The sequence below is a fragment of the Periophthalmus magnuspinnatus genome, chromosome 9, assembly GCF_009829125.3.
Source record: "Periophthalmus magnuspinnatus isolate fPerMag1 chromosome 9, fPerMag1.2.pri, whole genome shotgun sequence".
NCBI lineage: Eukaryota > Metazoa > Chordata > Actinopteri > Gobiiformes > Gobiidae > Periophthalmus > Periophthalmus magnuspinnatus.
The window spans coordinates 20,048,472-20,066,405 of NC_047134.1; the positions used below are offsets into that span (position 1 = coordinate 20,048,472).

The following is a 17,934-nucleotide window of genomic DNA, read 5'->3' on the forward strand; positions in this document are numbered from 1 at the left end:
TAAAGATTACTCAAACTGAGGGAACAGTAACAGACTGAGGATAATAAAGTCAGTTTCAGTTTAACATTGTCTCAATTGGTAGTGATTTATAGGTAGATTATGAATCGAAGATAATATGTTAGACCTGACCAAAGTTGCAACAATCTTTAAAAATGTTCTTCTGATGGATATAAAACTATATTTCCAAACCCAAATATTTGCAATCATCATTTATATCTGTAAACTTGTATCAGATACCATTTAGACAATACTATTAAGTTAATGCCACATATTTTCTGCTACTTTCAACTTACACACATCACATTTTAAAACATGACAGCTGTCTTTATGCTGCGTTTTCCGCCATTTGATATTCAGTCGGCGAATCACGACTCTTTACCTTGATGTGGCAGTACGCGTGAGAACATAGTGCAAAGTAAAAGAGGTAGCGGTGCCTTTTGTGTGCGAACAAAACAACAAGTGAAAGAGAAACTTCTTAACCTGCTTGTGGAGTCTTTGTCTGACACTGGCAAAGATGGAGGAGTTCTGACATCAACACAAAAGCACTTTTAAAGAAGAAGACGCTGCGAATAAAGAGCGCAGTGAAAAAACATTTTGAATTAACATGAAATAAAACCAAACTTAACTGAAAATGCACCAAAAAGTGTAGTTATGCTCGTATAAAGTGGTAAGGTGAATTGATATGAGAAAGTGCAGATGTACAAAATGCTTTTATTTGAGTTTTGTGTTAATTCTCATATAAAAATATCAATTCATATTTGATTATTAGTAATATCCACGTCACTGTAATATGTAATATGGCCAAAAAAAAACAAAGAAAAATCTCATAATCTTTTTTTTTTTTAATTTTGATATAGAGTTATGTAAACTCAAAACATACTATACTTCACAATGATTGATTAATCTGCCTGTCACTCAGAGGTGGACCAATAGGAGGACTGGATGGGGTGGCATGTGTGAATTTGGCCTCATTTTGCATAATATTCTTTGCATAAGGTGATTCTAAAACAGCATCTTGTTATAAATGAATTAGAAAGTGAACAATTCATTCCATATTTGAGTTTTGACCCTGCTAGGCCATAGTTATTTGTGGAGAATATTGTCCTTGAGATTAAGAAGTCTTTCCAAAGTCTTTCCAAACCTTTGCACAAAAAGTATTTACTAGCGTTTAACATCGTTATTCATTGTTTGTCAAAGGACCATATGAGTAATTTAAACTAATAAGCGCTACATCAAATGTTTGTGTATCTAACTAATCATCAGTTTCTTTCTGACCATAGTCCCTTTGATTATGATTATTTTGGTGTGTGTGTGTGAACAAGGTCATTGTGAACAGTAGTATGCCTCACTTTTTCTCGTTGGCATCCAAAGAAATTAGATGTTGTTCTAATTTTCTATTGTATCCAAAACATTAATATTATAGTAAGCAGCAAACCACTAGATTTGGTTTGTCATCATAGATTATTACGATACCAGAATAGTCCTTTTTGAAGACTTTGCTGTGTGTGTTGTAGCGAAGGATTCATTAGCACATGTGTAAAGTTATCCAAGTCTTATAGTGGACGGAGCTGAGCTGCTGCAGATCCTCTGTCCTGAGAGACCTGCCTTTGACGGGGTTAATTTTGTGTTCTGACTTAAGTTCTATTGCTTCACTTTAAATTTGACTTTATTTGACTCCCCTGCTGCTGATTGATAATCCGGCTTGTCGGTGAGTGCAGGATCCTTACTATAATGTGTGTGCTTTGATCAGTCAAAGTTGAAAGGATATATGGGAAAGAGGCTGATAAAGTGATTTCTGTGACAGAGAGTCAATGGGAGAGCCGTGCTTTAAGTCATCCTGTTTGTCTTAGAAGAGCTGTGCTCTTAATAGTCATGTCCCCAGTGACTGATGCAATAGCTGTGCGCGCGGTGTAACAATGAAGCCGACAACTGTAAACGGTCCTGGGAAAAATAGCTCAATCAATTAGATGGCCCAAAATGTTTGTCTGATGAAAATGCAGATGTAGCCAGTCGCAATGCGTGGTCAGGATTTCAGCAAATTGCACTTTGTAAACTTTTGTTTGTGATGAGTGGTTGTGTTGTGGCCTGCAGACTCCGGATTCATTCTTCCAACGGAATCTGGCAAAGTTTAAGTGTCTGTGGCTCCAACTTCTTATAAAGCCACTTCAGAGCGATCCAATCGGGCTCCACGCGCGGAGGAGACGAGTGGATGAAAGCTGTGGGAGAAAAGTTTGTGCAGCAAAGCAGCGATTTTGCAGCTCTTTTGGAGTTTGAAGTGTGTGCGCGTGGGCGTGCACGTGCCTCTCTCCCCTGAGCCCTCTCTGTGCCTGGCACCACAGTCACCTCCTTTGGTGTTGTCGGCAGGTACACAACAGGCTGCTCTTCTGAGCTGAACTTTTGGGGAGGGGAAGAAAGGCGAGGCAAGATTAAAAACACTCCTGTGATGTGGAGTGCCGAGTGCCTCCTGAGGATTCCTGGCATAATAATTTAAATGATCAAATGATACAGAGGAGACTTGTTAGCTGAGAAACAGCCTCCTAGTTGGCCCCATGGGCCCGCTGCTGCCGCGCATGCATTGCAAAACAGCTCCTCTGTTGTGCTAAAGAATCACACTTTTTTCTTTTTAGGCCTTTTCAGGAGTAGACTTGTGCTGTGTGCGAGGTGTGCTGGGCCTGCATCTTGCCTGTCGCTCATGTATGGCACTGGGCTCATTACACAGGATCTCTGATTGAATATGTACGGCTGGTCCTCCCTGTGAACTGTTCAGGTCTCAAGTCACTCTGTGGGACACGTCTCAGTGGAGTCTGTTTAAACTACTGCACACATGTACTTTACAAGTAGCAGCCTAACACATATTAGACATTGAGTGAATATACTGAGGAGTATTGTGAGGAGCTCTATAGCAGACTAAAACACATATTAGACTGGGTCTCTTCCTGAATGTGAGGAGTGTTGTGCGGAGCTCTACGGCTGCCTAAATCATATTAGACTTAGAAGCAACATGCCTGGGTCTTTCCCTGCCAGGCGAGGAGTATTGTGCAGAGCTCTACAGCAGTGCATTGTGTTGCAGACCCTGCCCCTGTGCTGGAGGCATCCCACAGTCTGGAGGAGCGACTGCAGAGGCTGCACAGCTCGGCCCCTGAAGGAGAAGCCCTGGTGCAGGAGATCTCTGGGCTCTGGCAACAACACCTGCAGTGCCTTAAACACACAGGTAGCACACTGTTACTCACCTATAGAAATAATGAGAACTGAAATAAAAATAATACTATTAAATTGCCTTAAGCCCTAGACTTGTCCATGATATCCCTCCTCTGGTTTGTCCCACAGAGGACAGTGCAGTGGTCCCAGTGTCAGACTCAGACCTGAACTCAGAGCGCTGTCCCAGTACCCTGATGACACCTAACAGCACCCCAGCCCCTGGGGCCCCGGGGTCCCCTCAGCAGAACCACCAGGAGCAGGCACAGGACAGAAGGTGAGCAGCTCTGTCTATCATCCACATATCCCTGTGTCACAGATGTCGTCCATCCATCCATCCATTTTCTTCCGCTTATCCGGGGCCGGGTTGCGGGGGCAGCAGTCTAAGCAGGGACTCCCAGACTTCCCTCACCCCGGACACGTCCTCCAGCTCCTCCGGTGGGACCCCAAGGCGTTCCCAGGCCAGCCGAGAGACATAGTCCCTCCAGCGTGTCCTGGGTCTTCCCCGGGGCCTCCTCCCGGTGGGACATGCCCAGAACACCTCCCTAGGGAGGCGTCCAGGAGGCATCCTAAGCAGATGCCCGAGCCACCTCAACTGGTTCCTCTCGACGTGTAGGAGCAGCGGCTCTACTCCGAGCTCCTCCCGTGTGACTGAGCTCCTCACCCTATCTCTAAGGGTGCGCACGGCCACCCTGCGGAGGAAACCCATTTCAGCCGCTTGTATCCGCAACCTTGTCCTTTCGTTCATTACCCAGAGCTCATGACCATAGGTGAGGGTAGGAACGTAGATTGACCGGTAAATCGAGAGCTTTGCCTTTGGGCTCAGCTCCTTCTTTACCACAACGGACCGATACAGCGACCGCATCACTGCAGACGCTGCACCGATCCGCCTGTCAATCTCACGCTCCATCCTTCCCTCACTCGTGAACAAGACCCCGAGACTTGAATACTTGAACTCCTCCACTTGAGGCAGAGACTCACCACCCACCCGGAGAGGGCAAACCACCTTTTTCCGGTCGAGCACCATGGCCTCGGATTTGGAGGAGCTGATTCTCATCCCAGCCGCTTCACACTCGGCTGCAAACCGCCCCAGTGCCTGCTGCAGGTCCTGGCTCGAAGAAGCCATCAGGACAACATCATCTGCAAACAGCAGAGATGAAATCCTGTGGTTCCCAAACCAGGCCCCCTCCGGCCCCTGGCTGCGCCTAGAAATTCTGTCCATAAATATAATGAACAGAACCGGTGACAAAGGGCAGCCCTGGCGGAGTCCAACATGCACCGGGAACAGGTCTGACTTACTACCGGCAATGCGAACACACAGATGTCGTGATATCCTATTTTGGTGTTAAAATTATTCTTACAATATTAATCATTATTGAAATACTTGTATTATTTAACACTGTGCAATAGACTGACACCAATAGCCTGCTGTGAATGTGCTGTGTCTGTTACAGGGAGGAGGAGAGCTCAGATGTGAGTCTGACTCAGAGACTGTCTGAGGCTGAGGACAAGATCAAGGCTCTACATTCCTGTAAGTGTTTACACTGGACCAAGGTTCAGGTAGACCTGTAAAAGATCAGAACTCCCTGTGGCGCCCCCTACTGAAACTACAATTTAAACATGCTCAAAGAAAGTGGGGAGCAAGTAGAACCTTATTACATCAATGTTTGTCTCCACAGCTTTGGACACTGCACAGACTGAGCTGCGGGACCTACGATGTAAATACAATGAGGAGATCAGTAAAAAGTAAGTTAATACAACAACTACATAACTTGTTTTCCAACTGAACATAGTGTTTTCAAATGCATTATTGGGCTCTGTTTGGACTGCATGCACATTATCTGCCAGATGCAAAGCTTGTTTTCAATTATTTTACTTTTTTTTTTTAACTTATTGGTCAAATACTTTTGGACAATCAAAAAAAAACAAAAAACAAAAAAAAACAGTTAGCGATCTGCCACCAAACCTTCCAAATAAAAGTGTAAGCAGTTTATATAGCTCAGGAATTTAAATTGGTTCCAGTTAAAGATGCAGTTCATAACTTTTCTGGATGGTCTTCTATCCCTATTGTTTTACCAACAATGTTCCACAGTAGGGCTATACTATTTTTTTCAATACAGGTGTTTTTATTCCTCAAAAATATATTGACAAAACATACATTGTTACTGTGAGTAGGGTCACCTCTCCACAGATCTGATCTTTAACTTGACTTTCGCAACTCCTCAAATTACACAGTGTACCTTTAACTACACCACCAGGCTGCATTTTTATCAATCCAAATAAGTTCAAAGTTATCACAGACAAAGTTATAATATATGAACTTTGACATCTTTCCTCGCTGATTCCAGTTGTTGCATTTGCCATGCGTTTAAGCATTTTGTCCAGGAGTACTCCAGCTCAGAGGAATGCCATTGTGAATGCCAGGAGTGAGAGTGACTGAGGCTGTAATGCAGGTCGATGAGGGAGAGAGCTCTGTGCTGGTAGCCGGGCCCTGACAGCCCTCAAGAAGAATTGCTCCATTTAAAGATTGCTTCAGAAAACACTCTACCTTGTCCTGGCTTTTGAGCGCCACGTATCCAGTGCACGGGCCCAAATGAATCCGCGCTGGTATGAAGGATGTCGATTCACAGTAAACAGCTCTTTGTTTGGGTTGAGCTCCAGAGCACGGGCGGCCGCGGCTAATGGATTTTCTCCCAGGCTTAATCCATGGCACGATTGAACTCATGTTTCTAGAACAGATGCCATCCATTCTGCCGGGCCGGACACTTTCTCAGCGCACCTCACCTTTCGCCGCGCTCTGTTGTATTGGAAGACTGTGTGTTATGTGTTTGTCAGGGACTTATTTAGAGCTGGAGAGAGAAGCCTGCAGCTGTCTACAAGTAAATAATACAGCTATTCACCTGCAAGTATTTCTCAGATGCAATGCTAAACCAGTGATTCTTAAAGTGAGTGTTTCCAAGATTGGATTGGATTTTACTTTAAGGTGCACTGTGTAACTTTTCTGGTTGAGGGTCGGCCACTATATAACTTTTCAGATTGAAGGCCTCCATGGAGACAAGCAGATGATGTCTCCAGGCTAATCTACAGGTCGGATCTGTGGAGAGTTGACCCCTTTACAATTAGAATATGGGTAGAATAGAATAGAGTATGTTTTGAGGTGTTCTTGAGCAACCATCCAATCCATTACACCTGTAATGGAGTAACTCAATGAAAGATATGTGTAATGCCGTACTGTGGAATATTCCTGGCACAAAGATGGAGACAAGCAGGTAACGGACCCTCCACCAAAAACGTTACATAATGCACCTTTAAGAATACTATGTCATATAAGTTTATTTTCTTCTACTACTTTTTTAATCCCATTACCACATAAAAATGACACATTGACACTTAATAATAATAATAATAATAATCATCTTATCTGGTTAAAATCATGTCTGTCTGTTTGGGATCTCACAATGAGATGCCAAAATTTAATCCATACATTTTCTGCATGATAGAGTCTGAAATGCATTTTTTATTTAGCAGATAATTTTCTGTTAAGTAATTTACCAATTTATTTGTAATTTTGAGTCAGTTATTAAGGAGTCGTTTTATGTAACTTCTTTACCCTTTTCTTCCTGTCTTCTTTAAGATGTGTTGCTGTCAATCCAATATAAACAATTTTTTTCAAAACTACAAAACTATATAACATCATTACAGTTGCCTCAGACCAAGTCCCTGTCTGCAGCACTGACCCTGCCGCACCTGCCTGTGTCTCTGCTTCCTGTGCGTTGATAAAAACACTACATTTGTGGAGTCAGGCTTGAGACGCGGAGCAGATAATCAATACAAAACATTTTGCGCAGTCTGTGAGTTCATTAAACGTACGGTGGACACCTGCGAGTGCTTCCTGACAGTGTGTGGAGACATCTGTCCCAGCCACATCAATGTCCCGGAGCAGCGCCAGCAATGCGGCCAGAACTGGGGCAGGCCTGAGGAGCAGAGCATAGGCGGGTATAATAGTGAATAGTGGTGACAATGGATGTATGCTCTCTTCTATCCTAAGTAATTGTTGTGTTGGATTATGATTTTTTTTTTAGGTAATTAGTGGTCAATATGTGAGACGTTAAGAGCATTAAGGTGTGAATATGCAGATTGTTTGTTGTTTATTTAGTAAGACTTTATTATAAATAAAACTTTAATTAGCCTTAATAAAGCATGAACAAAAACCCTAATACTCAAAGTCCTAACACTAACTCTTTAATTAAGTAGTTACTAAGTCTGAATCATTCAAATTATTTGTTCATTATGTGTCAAGTCTTTGTTTACTTCATTGTTAAAGTGGTATGGTTTATTTAATATTGGAAATTCCAAAAGCTCCCATTGTGGTGGCTGATATTTTTGCTAAAAAGTGTTAAAATAACTTGTACCAAATTGCCTCCTAATACATAGATTTCAGCGCATTACAAGGACAGTCATCACATAAGATGATATGAGCAGCTTGGTGTTGATATGCAAACTAATTGTGTAATTGTTTAAGTTTCACCAGTCCAAATATTTAAAGAACTGCTATATAGTCAGAATCTATGACACCGATGGTTACCGGTAATTATGTTATAATTTGCACATTTTAAATCACAATATTCATCAAAAATGTCATCAAAAGTCTGCTGACTTTCACATTACAAAAGTGAAGTTGTCTGCACTTCTGATGGATAGCTGCACTAAATGCTACCAAGTAGCAGATTTTTAAAATTTGGACCAAAATGACCACAGCAATGGATTTATGCTGGTGGCGGTGAAAACGGGGGGTTGATCGGCAATATGGCGTCTTGAAAATGAGCAATTAAAGATTGCTCAAACATGAACGAATCACTCCAAACAGAACTTTGGGTGAGTTAATGGTGAGTGGAAAAAAATAACATGGTTAAAAGCTCTGAAATGTTAGATCTGTATTAAAAGCTGCTTATTTTGATTATCCTATAGAACACAGGATTGTGTTGTCACACATCGCAGAATTTACATTTTACCTAATATTAAAACTATGCAGATTTCAAGATGCTAATTACTAAACTTAGCGTTCATTCTAATGTATTGCGACACTATAGACCCAGCAGCTTAGTGTGTTGTTCCATGGCTCTTGTGTGTATTTTTTTTTTTTACATATAGTTTTGGCTAATGCATCTCTATGGACATTTTACACTGCTGCTTGAAACATGGTGGATTTTTATGTTTATTGATGTTCCACCTTGAGCGATAGTTTTTATTTTATTTTTTTATTTATTTATTTTTAGCATTGACTAAAGTTTCAAGATCATTTGTTTTGATTGCATTGATTTAACATTGTTTATTTACCTATTTCAAAAACAGTGGAGGAGAGTTCTCTGGATCAATAATAGAGTGAAAGCACTGAAGGGGACTTTCAGAAAACAGGTGTCGTCAGACAGTTATGGATAACGATAATAAAAAAAATAAAATGTATATACAGGTTATATGCAAAAAAAACCTTGTACTACTACTACTACAACTACTAGAAAAAGTAGATCTTCTTCAAAAATGTATTTAAAAAAGGTAGAAACATCAAAGAGAAACCATTCCTCAAGAGACTGACATATTTCTAGTGTATTAAAAGTGCATAATGTATTTTTTGAACAGTTAACAAACCTGATGCATTTGAATCTATCTCGTCATGGTCCCTACCTTTTGAAAACTGGTCCCATGTGAGGGAAGGGAAACTGTTGAACTTCAAACAGTCCTCATGAATATTCACCAAGAGCTCCTGTTTTAATGAGCAAACTGTATTATTAGACAAACCCAGTCAAAGTCACGGGTTTCCAGGATGTAGCTATATCCACTAACTAAATATATTGAAGTGAGTTGCCATCCTTACCAAATACAATGATTTTATATATTTTTTATTTTATAAATATCAAACATCAAATTACAAATTATTTAAATCTAAATCTTGTGTGCACTTATGTCTGTTAACTTTCTGGATAAAGTTTATCCAAAGTGATGGTTTATTGCAACAACAAAAAAAAGTAATAGATAGGCCACATATTCATGTCTTTTAGCTTCCTACAACATTTTGAGAACTTTTTCCCATTCAGAAGATATTCTAAAATGTTATGCCTTATGGTAATTGTTAAATTTTTCTATCATTCTGAAACTTATGGATAGCTCAACCATTAGCTAATAAAATTGAAGGTTGCTAAAAGCCCACTGCTGTTGTGCTCTTGAGCAGGACACTTTCAGTTTCCTGTTATAAGTAACATTTTGAGGACTTTTTCCCATTCAAAAGATAGACGTTTTTTGTTTTAAATTGTTATTGCTATGTCAGTGATTTAATTTGTCATCATTTGAAAACCCATTTATAGTTCGAGCATTAGCTTATAAGGTTGAAAGCTGCTAAAAATGTGACACACTGATGTTGTGTCCTTAAACATGACACCTATCTCCTTTTACGATCATGGTCAAGTTTGATTGAGGAGTTATTGAAAAATGCTGTAAATTATAAAGTGGAATTGAGCATCTAAAAACTACGCAAGACTTTTGCATTGTTGCACAAACGTAAATAAAAATGACTCAACTTGATATTCCGACACTAATTAAGACCTAGCCACAGTTTGTATTTGACCAATGCTAATCATGACAAAATCCATTGCAATTACGTCTTCCCGCGTTACCCCTTTATTAAACCGCTAATCTCCGCTGTAATCTGCTGTAACAAGGTCATCCAACTTTCATCACTTCTTGTTTTCACTTTCACAAATCACCCACTTTGAGTTTTCCGCAAATCATGTCAGAATTAGCCAAATGTGGCACAACACTTGGGCTCATTGTGTACAGTGGAGAGGCTCTCAGTAATCTGTTTTCCCTGGTCTCTGTGTGTGTCCCAGAGCCGAGGAGGTCCACAGCATCATGGCCGACCTGAAGACGGCGAACCAGGTGAGTTTTTTTTTGATTGAGATGGTGCTTCGTTAGGGCAATCACTCGTGTAATCAGGCCCGGCCTTTAATTGCACCCCCTCCGTCCTGCCCTCCTCGCCCCCACTCTCTCTCCGCATCTCTCTCTCTCCATCTCTCCACCCCTCCGCTCAGAGTGGGTGATTAGCCTGTGTAAACCTGGGAGGAGGTGCACTACAGCAGCACAACACTGCGTTTCCTCCTGGTATTCTTGATTGCTTCCTAGTCTAATGCTACTGCTGCTTTTGCTCTGGTTCTGCATAATGTTGAATACACAATGATAATAAATAATATTAATTCTGTTATTTTTGCTTAGGATGGGAGTACACGAGACTATATCCAAGCTATAGGGGCCTAAGATGCCAACTAGACTGTTGAAAAAAATCAACACTACTACAAACATATTATTATGCATTTTTTTGTTTTTTTTACTCTTTAAAGGTGCATTGTGTAGCTTTTCTGGTGGAGGGTCTGCTGCCTCTTTTATTGCTTTCTCTGGAATGTCCTACAGTATGGCATTAAACTATTATTTTAAAATATATCCATGAAGACAAGCTGGTGACCAAGGGCCAAATAGTCATTTTACAGCAATAAAAACATCTGTAATTTTATAAACGCAAGACAGATAGATCTAATGCCATGCTGTGTAACATTTCAGGCAAAGCAATAACCTTTTCTGTGAAGATAAGCAGATGAGTTACATAGAAAAGTTACACCTTTAAATGAAAAGGAGCCTGTAGTGTAAATTCAATCACATAGCCAATCACAGTTTTGCCTCTCAACCAGTGACTTCTCAAGATATTCTTAAAAAAAATTCTTTCTTGTTCATCCCTTTCAACATTCTCCTTCACTTAACCGCATCAGCAGCCCCTTCTGCCACCTCAGCCTCTCCATCTCCTCCCTCTTACCACCTTTAGGTTTAGCTATTCAATAAACTCTTCATTTTACTCACAGACTTGATTGCTTCCTACCTCAATGCTACTGCTTCCACTTATAGCTTCTATGTGGATAAATGTCCTCAATATGAAGCATTAATCAGGCAGCCATGTTTTTACAGAGCAGGTAAACAGTTTGGGGAATAAAGTGGACTGAACTAAAGAGCGTTTTCAGCAGAACAGAGCTGTGACTGCAAAGGTTCCCCCTCAGAGCCAGGGCACTGTCTGTCCTCACCTTTATGAAGTTAACTATCTTATCAGCACTTTGCTTTGACCTGCATCAGTGCATGGTCAAAAAACATTTAGAGCTAACAACCAGGTTTTCTGATCTAGATTTAAAAAAATCTGTTGAAGGCAAGACACTACAGGTTTTTGGTAAGTTTTCTATCTCACCTTATGCTTATAAGCTTTCACAAGACAACAAATTTGTCCAGTCCTACCTTAAGATGTTTTATTATTTCATATAATCAACTTGCATCCATAGATTACATACATAGGACTTGTAATTTCATATAGACCGAAAATAGGTGGCCATTTTTAGTAAGATCTAGTTTACTCAAATGCAAAATTAAGTTATAGTAAATTAAGTATTTGTTTTGCATCCAAAATGTCAACAAAATGAAACTAGAAGAACTGAAGAAGGTAAAATGTAAAGCTGGCTCTGTCAATTTTTCAAATTTAACATTTAAAATATGTAAGATTTTGGTCATTTTTACACAAAATTTGTTTCAAATTGATATCTAAATCTAAATTTAAGATTTCACTTGAAGTGTCTCTCCTTAACTGGAGTTTTTTTTTTGAGTTTTGACTGAATTGGTAGAGTTGTTTCACCAGTGCTGTCATAAAATGAGCTATATGCAATTTAATGATCAAGACATGGTTGATAACTGTTATGTGAAGTAATAGTTTTGGTTTATTGTTTTCCCAGAAAGCAGAATGCGCTCAGAGAGAAGTGGAAAGGCTAAAGGAGCAGTTATCCAGTATCACTGACAGCTGTAATCCTGCAGAGGGCGCCACCAGGGTAAGAGGCTTTGATATGCGTGTCAAGAATTCATGTGTCAGAATTTCAGAAACATTTTTGATATATTTATTTTATATTAATTCCACTTTTTTATAATCTTTCTGCCTCTTAGTCATCAAGTTCTAGTTAGTTTTTTTAGTTAGTTAGTTAGTTAGTTTATTCAGACACACACAGAAAATAAATAAAACATTGTCACAGTCACATACACATATATAGAATTTGTTCATTCATTGTGTCTGAAAGGCATAGGCTGAAGCAAAGCTTATTTATGCCTGCCTAATTCCACATCTAAAGAATAGTATACAGTATACAACAAATACTCATTTATTTATTGTATGAGATTTTCTACACTCTCTTTCTCTGTTGAAATATACTGTTCATATATTTGACTTACTTGTGCATAATCAGTTGCTGTTTCACATTTTGATATCTGTCAATATCCCTTCCATCCATCACAATTTTTTTCTGTTTATTCCAGGACAAAAGTGAGGACTCGGAGTTGTTGCCCTCTCAGTTGGAGGCCACACTCGTGGCCAAAGACCGTGAGATCCTGCGCCTCCTCGAGAACATCCAGAGACTGCAGTTCACACTCCAGGAAGTGCAGGAGAGCTCAGCCAATCAGATTGTCGAGCTGGAGCGGCAGTTGGCCTATAAAACAGAAGCTATTGAGGTTATTACAGGAGGCACTTGGGAAAACTGTGATTAAAACTTTTCTTGTTACATCTGCTAAATGTGCTCCTTGTCTGTATTTGTTGCAGAGATTAGAAGCTAAATTGCAATCCCAGATGGACTATGAAGAGATTAAAACTGAACTCAGGTGACTATCAGATTTGCTATATTTAAGAACAGTTAGTTAAATTTGTTAACAAGCACATTTTTCTGTTGCCATCTTGTCTCTATGGAGGTGTTATTGCTTAGCCTGGCATGTTCCACAGTATGGCATTCAACGCATCTAGTTCTATGGAAACAAGCAAGTGAAGCCTAGTAGGCCAAGTTATATGTCAGATCTATGGAGAGGCCTACTTTAGATAGATACCTGCAACTGAAAAAATTCTAGATATATCAATGTAATGCCACACTGAGAAACATACCAAGCAATAACTTCTTTATGAGACAAGCAGGTAGTGAAAAGTTACATAGTTCATCTTCAAAGTATGACTCATAACTCCAACTAATATACATCAGATTTATCATTTATATAATGCAATCTTTACCGTAGTTTATTCTTGTATAGATCTTTCAGGAAACAATGTCACCTGATTGTGTATGTAACTAACTGCATATATGTCCTCTTCTCAGTATCTTAAAAGTAATGAAACTGGCTTCAGCGAATGGCAGCTCCACACAGGTACGTGCTAAAATGACACAAGTTTTCTGTTGTTACAAAGTTAGCATTTCTAATTCTAATGTATTCTGGGTGTTGTGAGAGAAAGTTTGCAGGGCTATTGAATGCCTCAGTGATCATCATCCATTATAAGGCTATCTGCGGCCGTGGATATCGATTGATTGAAATTAACAGCTGGTGTTTGGTGTGTGTTTACTTTTATATAGGATTCTGCCAAAGCTGCAGAGGCACTTTTGTTGGATAAAGAGGCCTTTCTCCCATCTCACAAATACCTGGTGGACAAAGCCCGGCTTTTGCACAGTAATGGTAAGGGGACACTTGTATTTGTTTACAGGGGTATTACATGAGACAGAGGAGACATTAAGCATTTTTAAAACAGGAAAACTTGTGGCCGTCAGCTCTCTGATTGTTCGGCGCCTTGTGGTCAGGCTCAATTGATTTGCAGATCAATGTTTTTCAGACTTAAGGCTCTTTGCATAAACTCTTGTGGTTGCATTGAAAAACAAAAAAGCATATGCAGTGTTATTAGTAAATGTCTCTAGATTTGAAGGCGATATTATGTTCACTTAAAGCTACCTTCTGTAAGTTTATTTGATTTTTTTTAACCAGTAGATGGCAGATGTGAAACCCATCTTCCCTCACTTGACCTTTGTTCAGGCTCACCTCTGCTCTCTGGTCTTCTTCTGTCAGGATAAAGCTGCCACACTATCAGACAGAAGTAATCTAGATAGCATCTAGTGGTGAAGTGTGAGAATGCAACAGGGATGGGTTGGACAATCTAAGTACATATAGTAGCTTTAAAGATGCACTATGTATTTTTATGGATTTCTGGCTGACTTGTGATGTCACTGGGGCCACAGCATAGCCTGAAGTAGAGGGAGCAGAGGTCTTCTCTGAGAGGGTCTCAGACTGGAACAATGACCATTTTGGTTTTACAAACCTCTTTTTATTTAAAAACTCACCAAGTCTCAGTAAAGGACATTATTTTTTCACAGCATTAGTCATCCATCTACTTGTTTCCATAGAGATGTTATGACGTGTTTGTGCAATGAGTGGAATGTGCAATTATGGGAACTGTGCAATGAGTGTAGCATGCGATTTTTATTTTGGCCCTTTTGGGACCCCAGCCCTTGGTACTACAGATGGAACTTAGCCTTTGGCTATAATCATGTCTGTTCGTTAACATGCATTATCCCAATCGAATAAATGAATAAATAAATTACTTTGCTTGGAATTTTCTACAGTATGGCATTAAACTTATAGCTAGTGGCTTGCAAAACATGCAGTCATATTGTCAGTGGTGTCACCTCTGCTCAGATCTGAACTGAATAAAAACTGCGAATCAAAATAAACTTTGTTTTTATAGTGCTGAGTTTCAGCCTCTGTAGTTTTTCTGTGGCAGTGACACACCAGTGAGTAAGTCTTGGCAGAATTCAATGTGTGATGCCCCAGTAGCAACCACCTACATTGTTTGTTGTTACTTCTATATTAATACTGTGAATTAAAGAACCTATTATTCCGATTATTATAACTGTATATTACTTATTTCCCTAAACATTTACACTTCTTTATCTTCTCCCTACAGATGATGACCGTTCAGAAGATGGTGGCAGAGACTCGGGGCGCCCCCTAGTGTCCCACTCGTCCTCCTCCCAGGCGGACGCTCGCTCGTCCCCCAGTGCCCCCACCCCGACCCCAGACACCTCCTCTGCCTCCTCCACCACGGCACATGATCTGGCCCGGCCCTTCTCCGCCTCCCCCAGCTCTGCAGACCGACTATCAGGAGACCACATCCTCCACAAGCAGCTCCTCTCTCCGCACTTCAAGAAGGAGGGTCTCATGGCCTTCCCCACAGCCCTGTATGCTGCCAAAGTTGCACTCATGTCCAGCTCCCAGGTACAATATGTCACAATATTAAATTTTAGTGCTACGATTATTGTGAGAAGACACAAGGCCATCATTAAGACCATGGCTAAACAACTGTGAATTTTTTTATTTTCATTTCTGTTATTCTGTTATCTTAACATGTTAATCTTCCTCTAGTATGTGACCATCTTTATAAAATCTAACTTTCTGAATGATAAAATTAATTTAGAGTGACATTAAAGTTCAGCATTAATGTGTACTTTTTTGAACTATAGTTGGAATGATGAAAATTTTGCTTTCATATTGTCATGAATATTATTTTGTAGTATTGACTGTGGCCTGAATAAGCATGATTATCCATTAAAGGTCCTGTGCCTGATTTCAGAGCATGAGTGAGAAACATGTTTTAGTTTGAACTGTTAGACCTGCCCACTTTTAGACCCATCCGTTCTGCCACTGTGATATTGCACCATGACACAGAAACAACTGTCTCATGTGGTTGTTTCCTTATAGTTCTCTGATTTCTGCCTATGTTTTTTGTCACTCTTGAAAATACACCATGAGAGATAATCGTATTCGTGGGGGTGAATACGAGTGCGTTCTGGATACAGGGGTCATGGGGGTACAAGGGTGTTGAGTCCATCATGGTGTTCAGGCACAAGGCTGTAACAGTGGCCCATATGGAGAGCACTGGGGTAATTTAAGAAAATATATAATTTACAGCCATGGAGGAATTAGAATTTTTTTTGTTGGACTATCATAGTAATAATATTCTAGAACAGTGGAATACAAGTGCACCTGACTGTAGGATTTGTTCTTCCAGAATAACATTTTCAGTTGAGAAAACATTTTGTCAATGTCAGTGTCAAAAATATTCATAAGAAGGCGTTAAGTATAAATTTGTTTGTAAGAATCTAACTAACTGCCTGACCTCAGCCCAAACACTTAATTTTCTGTCATGGTTCATTTTCAAGAGCACAATAACTGCATGACACTGTCCCAGACAGTTGTTTCTGTGTCATGGTGCAATATCACAGGGACAGAAAGGACTAAGTGGGTGGGGCTAAAAGTTCAAGCTAAAACATGCCCTTTAAAATCAAGTACAGGCCCTTTAGTCGAATAATTTGTATCCCTTCTTGCAGGGTCCTGGAGGAGGAGGTGGGGGCTTGGGTAATGCAGACCAGGGATTGCCTAGCGACCAGTCTGAAAGTGGAAGTTCGACGGGGGAGGACGATCAGGTGGACACAGCAGAGATTGCATTCCAGGTGAAAGAACAGCTTCTCAAGCACAACATTGGGCAGAGGGTCTTCGGCCACTACGTCCTAGGGCTGTCACAGGGGTCGGTGAGCGAGATCTTGGCCCGGCCCAAACCCTGGAGGAAGCTGACGGTGAAGGGGAAGGAGCCCTTTCTTAAGATGAAGCAGTTTCTATCCGACGAGCAGAACATCCTGGCGCTGAGGACCATCCAAGTTCGACAGAGAGGTGAGAAGTGTTTCAGAAGAGAGAGTATGTAGGATATATGTATTATATAGATAGCAGTGATGGAAAGTACTTAAAATAACTGAAAATACTGAAATGTGTAAAAGTACGGTTACATAAATACAAATATACAAGTACAAGTACTGCTGCCAAATAGTAGTGTTTAGTATTGTAATTTTTTAGATCAGAATTTAATACAAAATATGATTAATTAAACTGGTTAAAGTTAAATTAACCAGTGGTGGTGTGGTGAGTTTTAACCATAATCCACGTGTTCTCTGAGTTCCGACCAATCAGTGCAGGTGATGCAGTGCTGTTTTGTGTATTTCGTCTGTGTAGTGAAATGCAGAGACAGCAGTGGGACGATTGAATCTTGCGTTATACTCAGTGCAGGCCTCGGTTACAAGTACACTTTTAAATATTTAAGTACAATTACCTGAAAAATCTACTCATTTATAGTAACCTGAGTATTTGTATTCGTTTTAATGATAGTAGAAGGTAGTACTAATTTCCCTTCAGTAAAAAAATGGTTAGTTTTATCTAAGTTTACAATGCAGAACAGAAAGATTGTTTTTAAGTGTGGATTGCTTTCTAAACACATTTGCAGTTATACATTTTGTCCACCATCCACACCTGCTCTTTAGCTGTTTTAAACATACATTTTTCATAGTTGTATCTAATAAATAAATAAATAACTACAACTATAACAGCTCTAAACCCCAACAATCTAAAATCATCACTGCTTAACATCATCACAGACCACTGCTTATTAAAAACATTAAAGCATACAAGACACTACAGATCAGGCAGGCCAACTAGCTTCAAATAGATCAATGTATTGAAATAACTATCAGTGGATGCAACACTATCTTCGAGCCTTTCAGAAACTACTTGATTTTTTTTTTTTTTTTAAGTTCAACCGATTATCTACTTACTCTCTGTATGTATATAAAACACTGAACTACTGTCCTGGTACAGTTTTTGACTCTATGAAGTAATTTTGGAGAACTGATAGTTCGCCATAGCCCCAAATGACTTCCATATCATTGCGTTGTCTGGACTGGCTCCTGCTTTAACCCCTCTAATCTAGATAGAGGGGTTAGGACCTCATCCGACCATGACTGCCGCATGGCGCTTCCTGTGCCA

At 40.0% G+C, this 17,934-nt stretch overlaps 2 protein-coding genes across 2 annotated transcripts in view; both read left to right on the plus strand.

Moving 5' to 3' along the window:
- LOC117375800 (sarcoplasmic/endoplasmic reticulum calcium ATPase 2) overlaps positions 1–17,934 on the plus strand; it is a 272,725-nt gene that overhangs the window by 227,986 nt on the left and 26,805 nt on the right. The window lies entirely within an intron of this gene.
- The window catches only part of cux2b (cut-like homeobox 2b), a 156,987-nt gene that overhangs the window by 131,922 nt on the left and 7,131 nt on the right, over positions 1–17,934 (plus strand). The window contains exons 5-16 of the mRNA XM_033972704.2: positions 3,071–3,211; positions 3,328–3,472; positions 4,650–4,726; positions 4,875–4,941; positions 10,077–10,125; positions 12,006–12,098; positions 12,577–12,768; positions 12,857–12,915; positions 13,398–13,446; positions 13,650–13,749; positions 15,029–15,339; positions 16,452–16,791. Coding sequence (XP_033828595.1) covers positions 3,071–3,211; positions 3,328–3,472; positions 4,650–4,726; positions 4,875–4,941; positions 10,077–10,125; positions 12,006–12,098; positions 12,577–12,768; positions 12,857–12,915; positions 13,398–13,446; positions 13,650–13,749; positions 15,029–15,339; positions 16,452–16,791 — 1,623 coding nt within the window. The remainder of the gene's footprint in view (positions 1–3,070; positions 3,212–3,327; positions 3,473–4,649; positions 4,727–4,874; positions 4,942–10,076; positions 10,126–12,005; positions 12,099–12,576; positions 12,769–12,856; positions 12,916–13,397; positions 13,447–13,649; positions 13,750–15,028; positions 15,340–16,451; positions 16,792–17,934) is intronic.